Source organism: Mesocricetus auratus, unplaced genomic scaffold, assembly GCF_017639785.1.
Source record: "Mesocricetus auratus isolate SY011 unplaced genomic scaffold, BCM_Maur_2.0 Super-Scaffold_100020, whole genome shotgun sequence".
NCBI classification, from domain to species: domain Eukaryota; kingdom Metazoa; phylum Chordata; class Mammalia; order Rodentia; family Cricetidae; genus Mesocricetus; species Mesocricetus auratus.
This window is the reverse complement of record NW_024429201.1, coordinates 39,129,462-39,144,271: the sequence shown is the minus strand read 5'-3', so window position 1 is coordinate 39,144,271 and position 14,810 is coordinate 39,129,462. Positions and strand designations below refer to the sequence as shown.

At 49.6% G+C, this 14,810-nt stretch overlaps 1 protein-coding gene across 2 annotated transcripts; it reads right to left on the bottom strand.

The window, feature by feature from the left end:
• Positions 1-4,346: 4,346 nt before the first annotated feature.
• Nr2f1 (nuclear receptor subfamily 2 group F member 1) lies at positions 4,347-13,826 on the bottom strand. 2 transcript variants are annotated; one of them, XM_005065699.4, is made up of 3 exons: positions 13,280-13,826; positions 10,322-10,849; positions 4,347-5,374 (listed from the first exon to the last, which is right to left on the bottom strand). In XM_005065699.4, exons 1-3 carry the CDS (start codon positions 13,731-13,733, stop codon positions 5,094-5,096), a joined length of 1,263 nt encoding a protein of 420 aa, XP_005065756.3. In that variant the 5' UTR covers positions 13,734-13,826; the 3' UTR covers positions 4,347-5,093. The 2 variants fall into 2 exon arrangements, with proteins under 2 accessions (XP_005065756.3, XP_040584928.1); XM_040728994.1 differs by lacking the exon at positions 13,280-13,826 and adding an exon at positions 11,517-13,068.
• Positions 13,827-14,810: the final 984 nt, after the last annotated feature.

Sequence of the window (14,810 nt, the reverse complement as noted above, 5' to 3'; positions counted from 1 at the left end):
GCTAGACTTGGGGAGTTGATCCCTTGCTTTTAGCTTGGTTAGAAGAGGCCTTAGCAGTTAGGAAGACATATAGATATCATTATTTAGCCATTGCTGAGATTCCCATCAGGGGTCCTCTTGTCAGCAGGATCCAACTGCCTGGACCCACTCTATTCTACATGATCTGGATTTCTCAAATTTGGATAGAAGGGAAAGCAAGGGGAGGGGGATCTCATGTGCAACCTTCCACTGTCTTAATTGTTTTCTTTCCTCTCAATTACATTCATAAACCTATTTTCTGCAATGCATGTTATTTCTTTGTGCTTCAAAATTGAAACCACGTGCTGTCATTCCCCCTCTGCACACACAATAAATGCATTGCACCCTCCCCCAACCCATCAAGCTGCTATTTACATCTTGGTTACTCATTCTGCGATCCGGTCCCAGAAGAAGAAACTGGCCACATGGAAGCGGGTGAAACTTCATCAAAGGGTCTCTCAAATCTGAATCTCCAGCCCTAAACTCCAGAAAAGACTCCAGGTTTTACTTCCATGTCCTCCGACTACCTCTGTCCCTGACACAGGTGTTTGAAGCACTCTTGGGTAGAGTTAGCAGGAGAACTTCCAAGAAGAAAGGCTAACCAGCAACTTTGGGTCTGCCCCCCTCCCTAGACCCACTCCACCCCTTTCTCTCTGACCGGCTGGGGTCAGAGCAGCAGTCACAGCATACTGCTATTATTCACTGGTCCAAGATCTTGTGCACAGCAGGCTCTGAGCCCCAAGCCGCTACTCCCTGGGGAGAGGGTCTTCCCAAGCATAGAAGTCCGGTGATAAATAAATAAATATATAAATAAATAAACAAACTCTGAAGAGGGAGAGGGAGTTGGAAAATGGATTCCCTGACAAGAAGAGATAATAAATGAGAGGCGCTTTCAGATAGATATCTCAGACGTGAAATTGCGCCCAGCTGGTTGTGTAAGCAAACAAATAGTTTCATGTTAGGAACTCTCAACTTGTGGCTTGATGAATAGAACACGACAGAGGTAAATGGGTCTTTAACTCATTTAGGAACAGGACTCTTTGGTTTCCCAAGTAAAAAGCCCAGTGACGCCATAGGTCCCGAACAGGCCCTTTAATAAGAGTTTTATTAGTTCCCACTTGTGTTCTCCTGTCCCTCTCCCAGCTCCCTATGCTTCTCCTGGTCCCCTATTTGCAAAGCATTCAGGTACTCTGAAGAACGGGGAGGGGGCGCCCCAGACATGAGTCAGCCAGTGCAGGAAATAGAAGCATATTTGTGGATAAAAGGAGAGAGAACATTTTCAAAAGCAAACTTTTTTTTCACTGCCCCAAAGAGTTTGGGTTTGGGTTCCAGCTCCACAGCACCCCTAATAACAAAGCTGGGCCTGATGAAGTCTCCAGGATCCTGCCCCCAGAGGCTCCTATTATGGGGGGAGGGAAGGAGTCCAGAGTGCAAGGTGATCACTAAATGATCCACTCTGTCCCTGGACATCCTTTCACTCAACCTGATGCCAAGCTAGAGCTGGTGTGGGATGAACAGAGCATGTCAAAGGCCATACCTTCTCATTCTGTATTGTTGTATAAGCTGCAACGCACACCCTGGTTTCCCCAGCGATTTCTCAAAGCAACATGTCCCCCAAAGTGGCCTTCTAATTGTTTCAGTTAAGGTAGTTTAAATTTACTTCAAAGTCCCTAAAGTTCTCGGGTGCCCAGCAAGTATTTGGATTACAAAAGAGAATTAATCCTTCCTAAATGGGTAATTTGGAGACAGAAGCCACTTCACATGGGTTGTCTCCAGTTTTAAGATGTTTCCACTGTCTCTGGGAAACCCATGTTTTTCCATGCTCCGTAGGCTGGTCTTCATTTTCCCAGCTTTTGGGGAGGGGGTTTGGCGTTGGTGCTACTCCTCTGAAGTCACACAGTGACCTCAACACTCACACCCTGCTTACATGGCTCCCCCTGGCGCCGAGCATGAAAGTGGCTCAAAATCTCAGACCCTCCCCGCCGGCCACCCAGGCAGAAGTGGTTCCCACCTGCTTTACCTCGCTTCTGGTTCAGGCCAAGGACCACAGAAACTACCAGAGCCCGAGGAAACACAAGATGCACAACTCAAGCAATCTGGCCACCTGTTCGCTGCAATGAGAGCCCTGAGGGGGCTGGCCTGATCCCACATGCACGCACTAAAGCCAACCAGGAAAGTTAGGATGTTTCCCTGGGCTTCAGGAGGGTGCTTCCCTGAGTTTAGGGGCCTCGGTGTTAGTTCCTCAACATTCCCGCAGGGTGAGAAGACTCGTGTGTGTGTGTGTGTGTGTGTGTGTGTGTGTGTGTGTGTGTGTGTGTGTGTGTGTGTGGTTTCTGTGTCCTATGTGGGAAGTTCGCGGGTTCAAGCAGCTGTCCAGCCTAGCGTGGGTGCGCAACTCCTGATTCTTCTGGCATCCTCCTCTGTTTTAGGAGGGGACCTAGATCTCTGATTCCAGAAATAAAATTTTCTCTGTCTATATTGTAGGCAGACAGAGAAAACTACTGGGCGGGATTCTCAACTGGGCCAGTGGGCACGCAGTACCCCTGGCTCCTCTTCCCCCCTCGGTTCCAGGGTTCCTGGTTCCTGGAGGTGCCTCTAAGGAGGTCTGCTTCTTTCTACATAGTGGATTGGCTGGGACCTTGGGCGCAAGCTTACAAAAGTCTCTGGGATTCCTGAGCACCCTGCTGACCCCAGCCAGCAATAGTCAAAACAAAGCTGACACCTGGAACCCCGCCGACTGAAGTGCCCTGTGCATCTTGGGCCTGGGCCGCTTGCCTTTTTCTCCACTGGGTGTCTTGTGCTTGGACCCCCATATTGAAATTAATTGAAAAGTACATTTCTGAACTACGAAAAATGTTTATCTGTTTTCATCAGAGGGAATCACATTGTAATGAATATATTTACATCTCATTTCCAGAAAGCTGGGAAGATCCGTAAGCTCTCCTGGCAGCTTGGCTCCCCTCCCCCTCGGTGCCTTAGCTGCAGCCCACCCTTGAACCCACACGCCTAGCCTCTAGCCAGTCTGAAGATTCCTAGTACGTTCTAGGAGTCCCCTGGGTTAAACATGACCATCCTTTTGTCCCCTATGCCTCGGGTGTCCAGACTGCAGGAAAGTGAATTTAGGCTCAAAGGCTCCAAGCCCAGCCTGCCTAGCTGCACAGCGTAGGTAGGCCTCTAGCGTCCCGGTTTGAGACCATTGACCTACAGTGGCTTCGCAGATGCCGTGTTGCACCGAGATTATTAAAAATGTTAAGTGGGTGGGGCTCACTTAAGGATTGTAGGGACCTGGAAACTCCCAGACAGCAAAGCGAAAGCACAAGATTACTGATGATTCCTGAATGTGAGCTCTTGCTTCCTCTAAGCCTGTCTGGGGCCAGCGGGTGGGGGATGTGTGTGAGAGAGAGGTTTTATTTTTAACGATCTGGCTTTATTAATACGTCAAGGAAGCGCTCCCTTGGCAGTATGTGTTCTCACAGCTCCAACTCATACCCCATAAAACATTCATACTCTGAAGGCTGTCCCAGAGCTTGCCCCTCAATGCATGCCCAGTTATGATGCTTCAAGGAGAGGTATCTGTCCTCCAAGGGCCACTAGTGTCTGAATGGCACTTCTGGGAAGAGACAAATCCAGCTCGGTTTTCTGACTCCTGCTACTAGTTTCTGAGTCTAAAGTACTGGTAAGGGGTGGGGGGTGGCTTGTGTCTGCCCACTACCACCCACCGGAGCTCCAGTTCCCACTGGGAAGCCAGGGACAAGAGAGAAGGGCAAACCTTAAGTAGGTGGACCTCCAGAGATGCACGAGAGGGAGCAAAGTCAAAATCTCTGGTGCTGATGTTTCAGTTCCTGCCCAGAGGCAGGGAAAGGCAAGACCTAGAGCCCATAGCCAGTGGTCCATCCAAATTCAAAAGCTTTGAGGAGTCTCCCCCCACTCTGTCCAGGGCCTGAAGCTCAGCAAGTTCCTCCTTGCAGTTATAGTGTAGTTGTGCTGACACTAGTCACTGAGGTGGTCTGTGAGGCCTGGAAATTGTGCCCCAAAGACAAGCCTGCCCCGTCCTCTGCCTAGCTGTGCTCAGAGCTGCCCTTGGGGTGGAATCACAAAGACTGCTGTCCACCACCAAGGCTCCTGCCCTTCCCTGCTGCACAGCCTGGCTTTCCTGTCCTTACAAAGCAACGCAAGGACTGTTTCAGGAAACAGATGCAGTCAACTTACTGCTGGGCCTCAACAGTCCCCTCCCTTTCAAATACCCAGATTCAAACAGTATTCAACACAGAGGTTATCCAGGGCTTCTCTCGCTCTGAGGGTACACTTCAAGTAACCAGACACAGGGGTTTGCTAAATTCTTTTATTTTTGTTTAAATTTTTCACTTCAATTTTAATTCTTGAAGAACAGCCTGGACAACATATATCGCACTCATTATAAGAAGCAAAGGGTTATATCAAAAATTATTAGTATAGAATCACAGGAAATCTGGTTTGGAACCAGAAAAAAATACAAAACAGATATAGATACATAGACACAGGACATTTTTATAATTATTTGGAAAATGTTATTTTCCCCTAATCTTGTTCTTTTTTTCTTTATGCGCATACGATGTTTAAATTTTACAAAAAAATGAAAATAAAGACTAGTATCTTACAAAATGAATAACAATGTTCAGTGTGTGTGTTTCTACATAGAATTCAGTCCACCTCCATATGAGTTGTTTTCTGTACAGAATATATCCACATCCATCCACAATAAACCCTGGAAGGTCCATTAGAGTCCTTCTATTTTGTTAAATTTCTCATGGTCTTCTCTTCGAAAATTTTGTTTTCATTTTCTCACCAGACACAAAGTCCTTTCTCTTTCTTTTTCAATGTACTTACATTATAGATCAGATCCTAAATGGCTCACAATTTAGGCTGCATTCCTGCAGAGTAGGCTGTCCTTGTCCCCATCACCCTCCCCGCCCCCCTGCCTGGCCTGCCTCCTGGTCCATCATGCCACATTCCCAAGGCTTTTGAGTCCTTGATCTGGGTGAGTCCTCTGAGTCTCTACGGGCTGGGGTACGAGGGCAGGTGGGAATGCTGAGGGCCTAGGAGCACTGGATAGACATGTAAGGCCAGTTGAAACTGCTCCCAGACAGCAACATGTCTCGGATGAGAGTTTCGATGGGGGTTTTACCTACCAAACGGACGAAGAAGAGTTGCTCGATGACAGAGGAGGACACTGTGCGAAGAGAGGGCAATCGCAGCAGCAGTTTGCCAAAGCGGCTGGGCTGGTTGGGGTACTGGCTCCTCACATACTCCTCCAGGGCACACTGCGATTTCTCCTGCAGACTTTCGATATGGGCAGCGTCGGACAGGCCACAAGCGTCTGCCAGAGCAGCCACAGGAGGAAGAGAGGGAGGGGCAGACGGTTAGGTCAGTGAGCAATAAAGGTACACAGCCATTAATGTTTTCAGAAGAAAAGGAAAAAGAAGTAAAGAAAAGGAAAAGAAATCCTTCCCTCTGTGCCTCTTTGCTCCTTTCTATGACATTTTATTTCCCCATCCACCATACAAATAAATATCAGTCCACCTCCCCACACCTAAGGGAACAGGAGAGAGACACACACACACGGGAACACAGAAATACCCAACCTAGCCGTCACTTTGGTTTTTTTTTTTCTCTTTCACCTTTGGAATAAATAATGTATGATGGTGAATCCACATTTGCTATGTATAGCAACCTGTTCTCTCCTGTAGGGGAGCATCTTTCTGTTTGTGCTCGTTAAAAGAAAGACATTTGCCCCTTTCCCTCCTGATTTTGGGGTGCTTGGGACTCCTGAAGAAATATGCAGCCTTGGAAGAAGTTTTAAGAGGCTCCTTGGTGTCTCCTCTCAAACCTAAATGACCCCAACAAGCAAGCTGAAGGAGAACCTAGATTGTGTAGTATATACACGTGGCAGGGGGTAAGGAATCACAAGCTGTCAGAACTGAGAATCCGATCAAGCCCTTGCTACAGTAGTATAGGATTTGAGATCAGCTATATATGCAAGCATGGACTCTGCAACAAATCCTCAGTAAAAGTGGACATTTCTATCTGTTCCTCAGATCAAGTAATTGAAAATCGGTCACATCTCTGTAACCTATATAGTAACGAGAAGGAATACGGCTCAGTTACTCCAGGCTGTGGAAAGGAAGCATCTACAGTGATCAGACACAAAGCTAGGCTAGAGGCAGCTGATGCTTCTATCTCAGAAGCAAGGGGAGTGGAGAATTAAACATGGATTTGGGGAAAAAAATGGGTTTCCTGTAGCAGGACTAAAGGAGAGGGGACAAGGCACTTTCAAACAATGATGGCAACTGGAAACCTTTGAGCTTATTTCAAGCTGATCAAAGTCCTTTTTGGTCCTCTGAAAATATTTCAAGACAGCAGATTATCATATATCTACTAACCAGGGCCAAGCAAAGAGAGAGGAACAAGAAGTCAGAGAAGCAGAATGAATCTTCCCCCTTCCTCCCCATGTTATTTCCTAATATTAATAGTACATATTTTGAAATCAGGAAGATCACAAAGGAACCCTTAGCCAGTCAGGAGGTTGACTAGAGATCAAAGATGGCGTTTGCTCACACATAGAATCTATGTGTGACAACACCTGTAAAAGGGCACTGTAGAGTGGAGAAGTGTGACCCCAAGAAAACACCTGCTCCAAAGCCAACCCATGTCCGCTGTGTCCATGCTGTGCATCCTTACAGCTCAAGGGCTGGAGTCACAAAGCCCTCCACCACCTTCATCTACAAGGGCATGGCCTCCGGCAAACAGATAACTCAAGAACTTCTGAGGCGAGTCTCCTTTGACCTCAGGTCCAGCCTGGGTTCCTCTCAGATGTCTAATTACTCCATCCAGCTGATGCAGTCCATCCACACTGGCTTGAGTTGGGAAGCCAGGGAGATTTCTATGGTCAGCACTCCAGGACAGGAGCCCTTTAGGGCTTCACTGCGTAGAGTGAGGACTCTGAGATCTGCCCTTGGGCCTGCCTTTTAGCATAGCCTTGCTGAATGGCCACCAGCAGACTTGTATTTACATATGTCTTGTGTGGCATGCATTTTCTGTCCTTCATGCCATGGGATGGTCTCAGTCACAGACAACGCAATATGAGAAAGGTCCATTGATACCCTGACAAATTTCCCCTTAAAGATTCATATGCCATGTCCTCAGGTTAGTAAAACATTAGTTTCCTTACAGTGTGACTCCAAGAAGGAGATGCTTGGACAAGTACACTAGCTTGGACAAGTACACTAGGGTCCTGCACTGGCCGTTTCCACTTTTGAGATGGAATTCCTGTAGCTGGTGTGCCTGTCGGGTACTAGTCATCCACCAGGCCCCCAGCTTCACAGATACTGAGTAGTCATTCACCCTACAGCAAAATTCTCCCATCTGTGGACAGACAGCATGACTGCTTGAATCAATTGTGGGTCATGGTGGCAAAGAGAGGTGAGCGAAAAGTGTAAATCAGTAAATATTTGCACTTGATGATTTATATTTTAGATAAGAAAAGGAGACAGAATATACAAAATTCACATCTCATTTTTTATATGGTAGTGTCAATGTGGGAACCTTCAATATTTCTTCTACAGTATATGGAAAAGAAATTATGTAAATAAATAACCATTACTGCTCAGGCCCTCCTGGCTTAGCCTTTGTAGTGCAGAGAATGTATTTCATGTTGTGCATTCAGAGAGTTTAGTGTTCAGGAAATACAGATGTAATCAGCTACCATAACTAGAAATCAAAGTTATTATTGTGCTGAAAATGGATTTATTGTATTTATGTTAACTAGATGGCTCTTTTCAGAGTCAGTCTCATTTATTTGAAGGAATATTTAGGTATATGAATTAAAGAATTTTTTTAAAGGCAAGTTCAGGTCATGACCTAATCTTTGGATGCTGTCCAGAATATTAAGGATTAAACATACCATCCGGAGGCCAAATGTGAAAACCACCACGGGGGACCCACTTGCCAGCTTCAAGTACTTAGCCAGAGCAAGCTACATTGGACAATATGTCTAAAACTGTCTTTTCCATCATTCAAAGTTTGCTTAAAAGTTGGATGACTTTGAGAAGGCTTCCCATGAATTCCCTTCTGGCTAGCAATCAAAACAAGTTTAGTCGAAAGTGGAAACGTGCTATATGGAAAGGAGGTGGGTGAATTACTACTGACAGTTCTATTTCCATTTTCAAATATTCTGCGTGTGATTTCCCAACAAAATAATGCTATGGTTCACTTCTCAGCAGCATCTCTTGCACCTTGAAGACATGGTTCAAAAAACTTCTTTGGAAAACTTAAAAAAAAAAAAAAAGAACTTTTCATAGGGATGCTTTTGGATGGAAAGCTTAAAAGTGAGCCCTGCATAATACTGCAGTGTTCCCTGCAGCCAGCACAGTCCTAGGCCTCTCTCTGGGAACCGGCACAAGATCAGCAGAGTAGAGGGTATTCAAAGAACTGTAGGGGCATCAGAAGGAGGGAAGAGAGACCTTTCCTGAGAAATCCTCTGTCCAGCTCCAAGTCACACTTCTGCTTTAAGACACCTCACTGGGTGAGACTTGAAAACCCTGGCTCCTCTATACTGGCTCTCTTTCTGATGAATTTGGCTAAAGCTATGGGTAGGAGAGCGCCAGCAAGGCCTAGGCCTGCCAGAGTCAAAGGAGCCTGGCCGCTGCTTCCCAGGCTCTTTGTCACTTTAGAAAAACACACTTCCATCAAGAAGACTTATTAAGATAAAATGCATTCAAACACCAAGGAACCTATTCAATAAATCTTCCATTTGTTTTAAGTTTTGCACTTTATCCCCTTGCAAAGAATGACCCCCTCTCTCAGTAGCAGACCCAGACCCGCATTTGCACTGAAAGTAAAGGGGGTGGGGGGCGCAAGTCCATGCTTCTGGCCACCTTGCATACAAATGAGCCACTCTTGTCTAAATAAATTATCTGCTGCTCTGACCGGTATTAATACTACATTTGCTACATTACAATATTGTGCAAATTTAAGAGTCATTTTGATACAATGTAAATATTATTCTTTATGCATAGAAGTCAAGAAATGTTGATATATTATTCCCCTGCTTACTGTTCATAAGGCTTTGGGAAAGAGATTTTTGCCATCTCTGTTCAAGGATGGTTTTAATTTGGCTTTGGAGGGTCTCGCTCTAGGATAGATTTATTAGAATGGTGTATTTGTTCTCCTAATGGAGGAATTACAAACAATAGTGCCAATGGCAGTGGTAAAATTGCAGCTAACCTTACTCACAGTGGGCAGGGCCCAAGGCCCATCTAAGCGGCTCTGCCCCCACCAGATTCCTTTCCGGCTTTGTTTGTATTTCCACTGATACCTGCTGTCCCCAGTGTTTATGTTTCCCTCTTGCAGGTTCCAATAATAAAAGGCAGTGAGTGTTGTCACAAGCTTAGACCAGTGCCTTCAAAGGCAACGATAATGCACTTTCCTAGAAGTTAATTTGAACCATCTATCATAAGAGATGGTTAACATGCGTGCTACCACTGCCTACACTTAATTTGATATTTTTAAGGCATCCTTTTAAATTTCCAATGTTCCTGTGTTTTGCATAGCTATGAAATTTATCTCCCGGCCTAGAATCCTCTCATGCTTGCGGGTTTTACAGTATTGCTTTTGTTTTTTATCTTTCTTGTTTAGATCAAATCCATTTTTTTACGACCCTCAGTAACCCCAGCAACTGCAAACATGAATGGTTTCCGATAAGGGAAAATCAGGCAGCAATAAAGCGGGATTATTTATGATTTATTTGTGCGTAGTCTTCTCTTTCCTCCTCTGTCTGTGTCTCACTGTCGGGAAACTCATCCAAGGAGAGAGCTACACAGAGTAGGAAGCCACCTTCCCACGTTCTCTTCCTTCTGTATCGTTCCTCCCCCAGAAATGACACACACACACACACACACACACACACACACACACACACACACACACACACACACACACACACACACAGAGGAGTATTCACGGTGTACCGCCTCTCCCCTCCCCAGATCGTCGCCTCGGTCTAAGGGCGCACGGTGGTCCAGGCCATCAGGCCGAACCTCCTCCTCCGCTCCCGTACGGCTAAGCTCACAAGATGGCAGCGGCGCAGCCCGCGACATTCACGTACCGGGGCTGCAGACCCTGGGCAGGCCGAAGGTGGGAGGAGGGCCGAGCCTCACGGCGACAGACAGCGGCGGCGCGGGGGATGCGGGAAGCTAGGCTCCCGCTGCTGCACGGTGCCCGCTCCAGCTCCCGGCACAGCCTGCCCTCCCCGCGACCGCATCCTCACCTGACGTGAACAGCACGATGGCTTTGAGGCAACTGTACTCGGCAGAGTCGACGTGCAGCGCCTTGAGTTTCTCCACCTGTTCCTGAAAGATGCGGATGTGGTCCATAAAGGCCACGACGCGGTCCGCGGACATGGGCGAGGCGTGGAGGCCGGCAGCGGCCAGTAGCGGCGCCACGTGCAGGGGCATGGAGCACTGGGCCGCGTTGAGCACGAAGAGCTCGCTCCAGGTGAGGCGTAGCAGAGACACCTGGTCGGTGATCTGCAGATCCGGGAAGAAGGGGATATTGCGGGCCCACTCGACGGCGCTGAAGAGGAGGCGTGCAGCCAGCTCGCAGATGTTCTCGATGCCCATGATGTTGTTGGGCTGCATGCACTGGCTGCCATAACGAGATGTGGGGTAGGGCTCTGCGCGCAGCAGCAGAGAGATGTAGCCGGACAGGTAGCAGTGGCCATTGAGGGGGTCCCCGTTTGTGAGTGCGTACTGGCCTGGATTGGGCTGGGTTGGAGGCATTCTTCCTCGCTGAACCGCTGACAAAAAGAAAGAGAGAAAAGAGGCAATGTGCATCCAGAGGGCTTGTGAACATCTCCGAGCCGCAGCGCGCACCCAACGCAATGCAGTTCTTTCTTGCAGTCACACGCTCTTCTCCGAGCATCTCCTGCTGGCTCTCACTCACAGACCACATTGCCACGAGATCTGGGGTGAAGCCCTCTGCCTCGGCTGGCTCGATGTGTTCATCCATAGCCCGCACCTCTGGCTATTTCAGCCAGGGAAGAACTAGGCCTTACTTCAAGGCCCCTAGCTCTGCATGGCCAAGAAAGTACCACCCAATCCCCCAACAATTAAGAAGCAACACACAGATAAATGAAACCCCATTCATCCTTCCAGAATTATACAAATCGAAGTTTAAAAAAAGTGAAACCGGAGAAAGGCTGTAGTGCCAGGCAAAAGCCTTAATGCACTCTGCACTTTAGTGCAGCGTGCAGAGCATAAAATGTTCCCATAATCTCTAAAGAGCTACATAATTATCTTTAAAAGAAATACGAGTTACATATCTTACTGACCACTTACAACTTTTGACCAGAGAGTGAGCATCCTACAACCTCTCCCACCTCCCCCTCCTGCTTGCCCCACACAAAGTTCTCACTGTTAGAAACAACAGAAATTTGAAATATTTCAAGAAAAAGTTGAACTTACAGTAGCCAAACATTATTGGAAAAGGTAGGAAATATAATTAATGTCTGTCCTGCGCGGTGCCACTGCAACCTGCAGCCAGCTTTTGCCCAGTGAATGCACGAGCTTGCAACTGCAAAAACACTGGATTCATTAACCATCTGAATGCAAAGCGTAAGCATGCTTTGAGTTCTTAAAGCTGACCAAAGTTTTTTTTTTTTATGTGTATGTTTTACTTCGACAGTGCCAGCATTTTAAATTGCCATGTAAACAAAGACAACTTTAGGGAAAGTTAGGGCTTCTGAACTCTCCCTCCCACCCACACCAAATTAGTAGAGGTAGGTCCAACTCTACAGAGCTCTCCTAACTCAGGTTGTGCACTGTTTTCTCTGCTTCTAATTCCAAGGAGAGTTCCAGTGCAATTTACATTCTTCAAACACAATGGTTAGAATACTTTTTCTAATTATAGTTTTGAACTTGGAAGTTATTTTTCAATTAAATGAGAGCACAACTCAAAGTTGTTGTTGTTGTTGTTGTTTTCCAGATGCATACAGACTCTCCCTGGAGCTAGAAATGAAGTCATCATATTTGCCTTCTCCTTGAGATCTGAAGGAATTCAATTTCTTTTCTTGTGACATATAAAATATAATTTTGAAGTCAATTACAAGAAGAAGTAATCTACATCCTGCAAAACTGACTGGTTCACTAATTTGACTATGTCTTTAATGATTGTCAGGAGATAAACTTTAACTATAAACCGCTAAATATATTTGTAAGAAAAGTGCTCCATCTCATGCCACATGAACATGAAGCACATCCAAATTCAACATCAAAAGTTGTGTTTAATAAAAAAACAAAACCCGTACAACACATCGGTTAAATGATGCAGAAGCCCATGCCAGCTGCAGTCTATGCATTATAGCCAAATCAGAAGGAACGGCAAATGCCGTTGTAAATCGTAATTTGTATGCAGTATTTAAGCAGAGGGTGGAGTTTGATGAAGAAATAAAACGAGTATCAAGCTCTAAAAATGACAACACTATGAAGGCAGGGCTCAGTCACAAACTTTCCTTTCAAAGTGGAAGGGTGAAAAGAAGGCCACAGCTCGGGAGGAGGCGGCCCCAGATCCCAGAAGAAGAGAGGGAACCAGCGAACAGGCCAGAAGCCCCCCTCCCCCTAATTAGACCTACAAGTGCAATAAATCTCACTCCTCTTTTTCCAAGCTAAGCTTCCTCAAGGTTGATGGCAGCAATGAATCTATGGTTGTGGCTCCTCCAGGCCCATCCCTCTCCCATTATAACTAAAGGGTACGGTGAGGTGGAAGAGAGAGTGAAATGAATAATAATAATAAAAACACAAACAAAAACAACCAACACGAAAACAATCTTCTGCGAGAAATAAGCACCCCTGCCCAAGTTCATGCCAACAGAGCCCCAAGCATCCTCACACACAGGCAGGAGCGAGACACACACGGAGCACATCCAACAGAGGAAGGGAGGGGATTTTTAAGCCACAGCTCGAGATCCCAGGGACACAATCCTGAGCAGGCAGCGGGAGGGGTGGAGGAGCCGGGGAGAGGAGCGCAGGCCGGGAGGGGGAGGCAGCGGCAGCGAGCTGGAGGGGGGGGGGACGCTGGGGGAGGAAGGCAGCAAGGATTGGGAAGCCCGGACCGGCTGGGACCACAGGAGCCCCATCCCCACAGCCTTAAACCACCCGGACGAGGGAGAAAGAAAGAGAGCAGGGAGGCGGGCGAAGCGCAGGGAGAGAAGCAGAGAAGAAATATTCACCTTCCCGCCTCATGCCCACTTTGAGGCACTTCTTGAGGCGGCAGTATTGGCACTGGTTGCGGTGGTGCTGGTCGATGGGACAGTTCCTGTTGGCACGGCATGTGTAAGTTAAGTTCCTGCGGACGCTCCTCTTGAAGAAACTTTTGCAGCCCTCGCAGGTGAATTGGCCGTAGTGCTTGCCGCTCGACTTGTCCCCGCACACCACGCACTCGATGTGCTGCTGGCTCTGGCCCGAACCGGGCGGGCCCTGGCCCTTGTCCCCCGCCGTGCCGGGGGTGGCGGGCGCTCCGGGCTGGCCCGGGGTCTGCGGCGTGTGCGGCGCGCCGGAGCCCGCCTGCTGCTGCTCGCCACCGCCGCCGCCGCGGGCTGCCTGCGCTGCGGGGTTGGGGCCGCCGGGGTTGCCCCCGGCCACGTCGTCCTGCGGATCTCGCCAGCTGCTAACTACCATTGCCATATCTTTGGGCCCGGGGAGCGCTGGGGGGAGCCGAGCTGCTCGCCGAGGGCCACGGGGCGCGAGGGCGCGCTAGGAGGGGAAGGGGAAGGGGAAGGGGGGAAGGGGAGGGGCGGGGGGCCCACCGGGCGCCCCGGGGTCGCCGGAGCCGAGCCCGAGCCGGGCACCGGCCTCTGCCTGCGCCGCCGCCGCTGCCGCCGCCGTTACTGCCTCGGCCGCCCCGCTGCTGCTGCGCGCCCGCCCGCCCTGCTGGCGTTTTGTTGTGGCTCCTGCTGTTTTCTTTCTCTCTTTTTGCAGCCCCCCCAGGCTCTCAGGCTCCCCCCCCAACACCCCTGCTCCCCTCGCCCGCTCCCCCCGCGCTCCGTTCCTGGGGGGGCAGCGCTCTCTCCCCCCTCCCCACCCCCCGGCGAGCGAGCTCCGTTCTCTCGCTTTTTTCTTCTTCCCCAAGTTGCAAGATCAGAAATGGCACAGGCGGCAGCCGGGAGCGGCGCGGGGCGCAGCGCCGGGGGCGGCGGGCATGGGCCACGGCGCGCGCACACACTCGCCCTCCGCCTCGCCCGCACCCCCGCGCACACACACTCGCACACACACTCGCTCACCCGCGCCGGGCGCCCGCCCGCCCGCCCGCCGGCCGCTCGGGCTACGCGCAGCGCGCGGGCTGAGCCGACATAGAGGAAGCGGCGAGGGCGGCGGCGGCGGCGGCGGCAGAGGCAGAGGCAGAGGAGGAGGTCGCGGCTGCCGGCGCCGCTGGAGGAGCCGCCTCGGCTGCTGCCGCTGCGAGCGCCGCTGGAGGAGCTGGGGCCCGGGCTGGAGTCGGGGCCGCAGCCCAAGCGAGAGCCGAGGCCCGGGCTGCCCGCGCCGCCGCCGCTGTCCCGGCGGGAGCCCTCGCCCGGCTTCAAGAGTGCGGGGAGCGGGGAGAGCCGAGCAGGATGCGGAGCGAAGATGCCGGCGACGATCAGGGCGCTCGGGTGTCGGGGGGCCAGGTCCAGGGCCGGACGCAGCCAGCCATTCAGGAAGGCAGCGCTGGAGAGCGGGAGGCCGCCGGCAAGGAAGATCACACACTTTGCTCTTTTTGTTGTG

Excerpts from the sequence above, each read along its gene's own strand:
- Nr2f1 (XM_005065699.4), bottom strand. The coding sequence starts at position 13,733 with ATGGCAATGGTAGTTAGCAGCTGGCGAGATCCGCAGGACGACGTGGCC. Across the intron at positions 10,850-13,279 it reads AGTGGGCATGAGGCGGGAAG|CGGTTCAGCGAGGAAGAATG; the intron begins GTGAATATTTCT and ends TCTTTTTGTCAG. Across the intron at positions 5,375-10,321 it reads CATCGTGCTGTTCACGTCAG|ACGCTTGTGGCCTGTCCGAC; the intron begins GTGAGGATGCGG and ends CTGCTCTGGCAG.